Here is a 6,000-nt window from a genome sequence, read left to right as displayed (position 1 = left end):
AATTCTTATCTCTGTGCTTTGAAGAATTTGTTTCCTCTGATTTGTTGTGGATATAAATAAAACTAGTGTACAGTGTAATGTTCGTAATCATTTTGGAGGACTAGCCGACCGCTCAAAAGTAGTCTATTAACTAACCCGTCTGGGTGTAGTTTGTTTTGCTTACTCAGTCGGTCAGCTAAGGAGTGATCTGCATTGAGTATTACTCCCTAGACGACCTTAAGGTTAGCCTCCCGCCCTAAAATACCTGTTTGTTTTCTCAAACTGCCCGACCTATGTGCCATGGAGTTCACGGTAACAATAGTAATTATTATGTTATAAACAATGATTGGAAAGGATGACCAACTTCCTTGTTACAAGGCCTATCTTTATAGGTCTATGTAGGGGATATGGATGAAGACCAAAGGCTACGAGCTGAGTTCAGAACGTTTTTCTATTTTGTGTAAGGTGATTGGGACATACTGATTATGAGTCCCGTGTACTTACTATGTGCGTGTGACGAGAAGTCGCCGCAGCTTGTAGGTACGGTACGAGTAACAGATACTACACTATGCTACAAACATTAGTGCGGGCTGTCTGAAACACAGATGCATGCTCATTATTAAACTGTTAATTACGCAGTACTTGCAGTAAATGTGTAATTAAATCACAATTGCACTACCACTTTGAAACTTAACAGCACCTCAGTTCGCAAGAATCACCGCGGACAGAACAGATGTTTTAAGCTCTTCAGGCTTCGTGAAATTACCAGCGTTTCACCCCAGTGCAGCAGTGGGCTCATCAGTTGGAATGCTTGCACCTTGCCAAGACGCAATAGATGAAACTAAATTATGGTTTCCTTCTAGGAACCTTATCTATATATATAAAATAAGAGTTTTGTCTGTACATTGCTCAGAATTTGAAAATAATGGTATTTCTGTATCGGTCATGTCCATAGTAACAAGAAAATGCACTTTTTGCTTTTCCGTAATTTCTGTCTGTCTGTCTGTCTGTCTGTCTGTCTGTCTGTCTGTCTGTCTGTCTGTCTGTATGTATGTACACGCATCACGAGAAAACGGTTGAAGAGAATTTAATGAAAATCGGTATGTGAAGTCGGGGGATGATCCTCTACAATCTAGGCTATAAATCATTTTACTCACGCTGAGTGAAATGGTAGTTTAGGGGAAGGCCTAAAATTGAATTCTCAACTATTTATGTTATTAGTGGTCTAATGAAAATCGGTATGTGAAGTCGGGGGATGAGCCTCTACAATCTGGGCTATAAATCATTTTACTCACGCTGAGTGAAATGGTAGTTTAGGGGAAGGCCTAAAATTGAATTCTCAACTATTTATGTTATTAGTGGTCGTATTTTAAAGAAAATGGGTATGCAAAGTTGGAGAATAAGTTGATACAATCTAGGCTATCAACAATTGTATTCACGCTGAGAAAAATGGTAGTTTAGGGGAAGGCCTAAAATTTAATTCTCAAATATTGTTATTAGTAGTCCTATCTTGATGAAAATCGGTATGTAAAGTCAGGAAATACGTTGCTATATTCTAGGCTGTAAATTATTTTATTCACGCTGAGTGAAATGGTAGTTTAGTGGAAGGCCTGAAATGTAATTCTCAAATATTTCTTATTAGAAGTGTAATCGATGAATGCTACATAACTAAGGTTATATAGTATTAAATTTCCTATTATTCATGTCTTATACATTGTTACCGTACTGGCTATGATCACAAAGATATTCATGAATTTGGATTTTTGTTACTAAGTCCATATCAGCACCGAGTAACGAGAAAATGGGTAAACAGTATTTAATGAAAATCGGCGTGTAAATTTGGAGAATAAGAAACTACAGTTTACGGTATAAAATATTTTACAAATCACAGAGTTGAAAGAAAACTAAATGTGAAGGCCTACAATATAGAAAGCTCATAACATTGATCAACAATACCATTACATGGACCATTGTTTGTCGTGATGTGCTTTGTGTCTTCTGTTGCCCCACATCTCCGGTAGATAGGATTACTGCTGCGTACAGAGTATTTTTTATTTGATTTACGTCGCACCGACATAGATAGCTTTTATGGCGACAATGGGATAGGAAAGGGCTAGGAGTGCCTTAGGCCTTAATTAATGTGTGAGTGGTGTGAAAGTGGGAAACCACAGAATACCAGCACTGCCGGCAATGGGGTTCGAATCCACTATATCTCGGATGCAAGCTCACAGCTGCGCACCGCTAACCACACAGTCAACTCGCCCAGTCGTACAGAATGTAACAGCCTGCCTGAATATTGATGGGAGGTAGCTGGGGAGTTAGATAACTTTCTCCTTTAGCATGCCATTCCCCTGGTTTATAAATTTTCTGATACTACTGGTACGTAACACATTGGATCATCATAGCATTCGGGCTATTCAATCCCTACTCTGAGGCACTGATTGTAATGAACAGTGTGCATATTTAACGGAATAATGGCAGATGAGTGTTCATGGCAATCTGCGTCCTGGTCATCCCAGCTCTGGAACTTTGGACTATTAGATTGGCACCGCAATCTAACCGCAGCACTGTTCGTTAAAAGTGATAAAACGTGCGGCTTTCCATTTGATCGAATATTTTATATGATAGCATTGCTTTTATTCGCTATATTCATACTTACGTTTTTGTAATGACCTATGTTGATTTCAGTTAGGAAAACCACAAAGTCAGTCTTTCTGAGAATCCCGTAGCGAAGCACGGGTACATCAGCTAGTTTTCAATATAAAGGTCAAAGGCAGGCTTTTATACAAGTGGAGGCACATGAGTGCACTGTCACTGCATTGTCCTACACAGGAGTCTTGCAGTGATATCTCAACTGCGCACTAGCCGCCAGCGTCCTGGAGAGGTGTAACAATCCAACTGATGAGCCCACTGCTACACTGGGGCTAAACGCTGGTAATTTCACTATTTAAAGAGCTTAAATGTTTTAACATTTGCAGTCGATGAAACTAAATTATGGTCTCCTTTTAGGAACCTTATTTTTGATAGAACAGATGTTTACTGTCAGGCCTTGAGACTTGAGATTGCCGCATGTGCAGCTGCTATGCTTGCCCCCTCGCACCCCTTACCCCTCATCCAAGCGACTTATCGTCAGACAATCATAGTATTGTAGACGAAGGTTTATTGAGCCCTGTTGGGGGCGAAGAAAAAAATATACCGCCATGATATCCCCTTTCTATGCCTTTGCTGGCGAGTTGACTATGTCTTCTAATGTAGGCTAGAACAAATTTGTTACTTTCATGGACCTGTCTCAGTCTTGTCCTGGCATTAGCATGGAAGTGACTGAGATATGAGTAATGCCATTCCTTGTGCAGCCAGTCGTTGTTTCCAATGATGTGAAAATGATCTCATAGGGTCGGTTGGTACTTGCATTTCTTAGATTAATATGTAATAGCAACTTCTGGCTCGATGATGAAAGTAACAGAAAACTACCTTACTCCTCATTTCCCTCTTCAGTGATGTCTAGGACATCTATGACAGCTGACAGCGGAGCTGTTGAGGTTTCATCCAGCCTTCGGAACGAATATTCAACATACGTACGTAAATACATACATACATACATACATACATACATACATACATACATACATTTGTCGTAAGAAGTGACTAGATGGTGTGTTTCCAAGGGCTCTCAACTTGGGGAGAGTGGGTTGGCGACCTTGTGGACCCTAGCGGAGTCTGGTATTGTTTCCACTGGCTTATGCCAGGTACGTGTACGCCTCCGTAGCGTAACGGTTAGCACTATTAACTGCTATCCTCGGGGCTCCGCGTTCGATTCCCGGTACTGCCAGAAATTTAAGAATGGCAGGAAGGCTGGTACGTGGTTACAATGGTACATGCAGCTCACCTCCAACAGGGGTGTGCCTGAAAAGAGCTGCACCACCTCGCGATGAGGACACGAGTTTTCTTTTACTTTTATTCCAGGTTCATCTTTCCTATCTTGACCTCCGTTGATCAACTCTTGTTCTCTTGCGACTCCGACGGTATTAGCCTAGGACTCAGGGATGGCGAACCTATGGCACGCGTGCCACTCGGTGACACGCGAACGCGACTCTTGTGGCACGTCAGACAACATACTAACATTTTTTAAAACATGTAATAAATAGGTCGGAAATCTAGTATGTCTCTGTTAATTCTATGGCTATATATATTGCAAATTTTATTAGGTTAAAGCAAAAAGATGCCTTATTCTAAAAATACATCTGTTTTCTAAATATAATTTTCAGTGATATTCGAAAAATAAAATCATGAAACTGGCAGTCGAATTGATTTTTATATAATGCAATCAAATACCTAAATGAAGTCAAATGAGGGTGTTTCGTAATGATTTTAAAGGAAAAGAACCGATGGCACACTAGGCAGAAAAAAAGTTATAAACAAGACCTTAATTGACACGCTACTCAGTAAAGGTTTGCCATCCCTGGGCTAAGTAATCTTACATTTTACCCCCTTTCGTGACCATTCCTTTCTTTATCCGATATCCACATTCCTCGAAATGCTGGACCTCTTCTGATTAGAATTAAGAGGTGGTTGCCAAGTTGTACTTCGAACAATAATCGTCACCACTGCAGTGGGAGTAAGGGCTGGTGAGTCTTATGGATCCGACACACACAGGTGCGATATTCATGTCCTTCGTAGCCTGTTCCTTTCTTTTGATGATACCTTCTTCCTTGAAAGACTTGACTTCCTCCTTATTCGCTTCTGATTAGTGTTAAGTGGGGATGATTGCTTAGTTGTACTTCTCCTTAAATACTAATCACCACCACCATCACACGCCGTGAAAGTTCGCAGTGGTGGTGATTATTGTTTTATCTTCTATGATTTTAGTTAAAAGGGAAATATTGCCTTTGTATTTACCTTTAAACAAACATTATCACCATTATATACTTTCTTCTCTAATCATAGAAGAAAGAGGAAGGGGCATGACACTTCTACTCTTTTAATTAAAATTAAGAGAGGATGATTTATTGATTTGTAATGTAAGTGGTATGTTCCGAGCTGTCAGTTGAGAGGCGGCGTGGAATGACATTAATAGACGAATTAGCTTGAGGGGTGTTTTTAAAAGTAGAAACAATCACAATATGAAGATAAAGTTGGAGTTCAAGAGGACAAATAGGGGCAAATATTCATTTATAAGAAGGGGAGTTAGGGATTGGAATAACTTACCAAGGGGATGTTCAATAAAGTTCCGATTTCTTTGCAATCATTTAAGAAAAGGCTAGGAAAATAACAGATAGTGAATCCGCCACCTGGGCGATTGCCCTAAATGCAGAACAGTAGTAATTGATTGATTGATTGATTGATTGATTGATTGATTGATTGATTGATTGATTGATTGATTGATTGATTGATTGATTGATTGATTGATTGATTGATTGATTGATTGATTGATTGATTGATTGATTGAACTCTTTCCCCTGTGTTTAGCGTTAAGAGGAATAAGTATTCCTTTATAAAAACAATAAATTAAATCTGCTGTAGCGATGCTGTTGAATGTTGGAATGTAAATAGAAAATGTATTTCAGGTTCGACGCCACCAAGTCGACCAAGGGCGCCAGTAAGCTGCGCCGCGATCTCATCAACGCCGAGATCGCGAATCTCCGAGACCTCCTTCCTCTGCCACCATCAACGAGGCAGCGCTTGTCTCAGTTACAGCTCATGGCGCTCGTGTGTGTCTACGTGCGGAAGGCCAACTACTTCCAGCAAGGTAGGACACATACTATTCATCCGTGACACTATTCCCTACGCCAGCAATTCCCAAAGTGTATTCCGCGACGTCCTGGAGGAGCCCCAGTTTCCCCACTAGAGCGCCAAGAAATAGTACTACATTTTCACTTATTTTCCAAAGCAATGCAATAGGATGCGACCCACTATCTTAACTAGTAACCAACTTTGCTAAGGCCTCCACTAGACAGTGTTTCTGAAAATTATCTACGTTTCTAGTTTGTTCTAGAAGCTTGTCGATCTTTCTCCATACGTTGT

The 6,000-nt window shown here is 40.3% G+C and overlaps 1 protein-coding gene across 1 annotated transcript in view; it reads left to right on the top strand.

The window, feature by feature from the left end:
* The first annotated feature begins 5,532 nt into the window (after nucleotides 1–5,532).
* The window catches only part of dysf (dysfusion), a 612,128-nt gene continuing 611,660 nt past the window's right edge, over nucleotides 5,533–6,000 (top strand). The window contains exon 1 of the mRNA XM_067137734.2: nucleotides 5,533–5,725. Within this exon, the coding sequence (XP_066993835.2) occupies nucleotides 5,533–5,725 (193 nt within the window). The remainder of the gene's footprint in view (nucleotides 5,726–6,000) is intronic.

Source organism: Anabrus simplex, chromosome 1, assembly GCF_040414725.1.
Source record: "Anabrus simplex isolate iqAnaSimp1 chromosome 1, ASM4041472v1, whole genome shotgun sequence".
Lineage (NCBI taxonomy): Eukaryota > Metazoa > Arthropoda > Insecta > Orthoptera > Tettigoniidae > Anabrus > Anabrus simplex.
The sequence above is the reverse complement of the archived record's forward strand: the minus strand, read 5'-3'. Positions and strand labels throughout refer to the sequence as shown.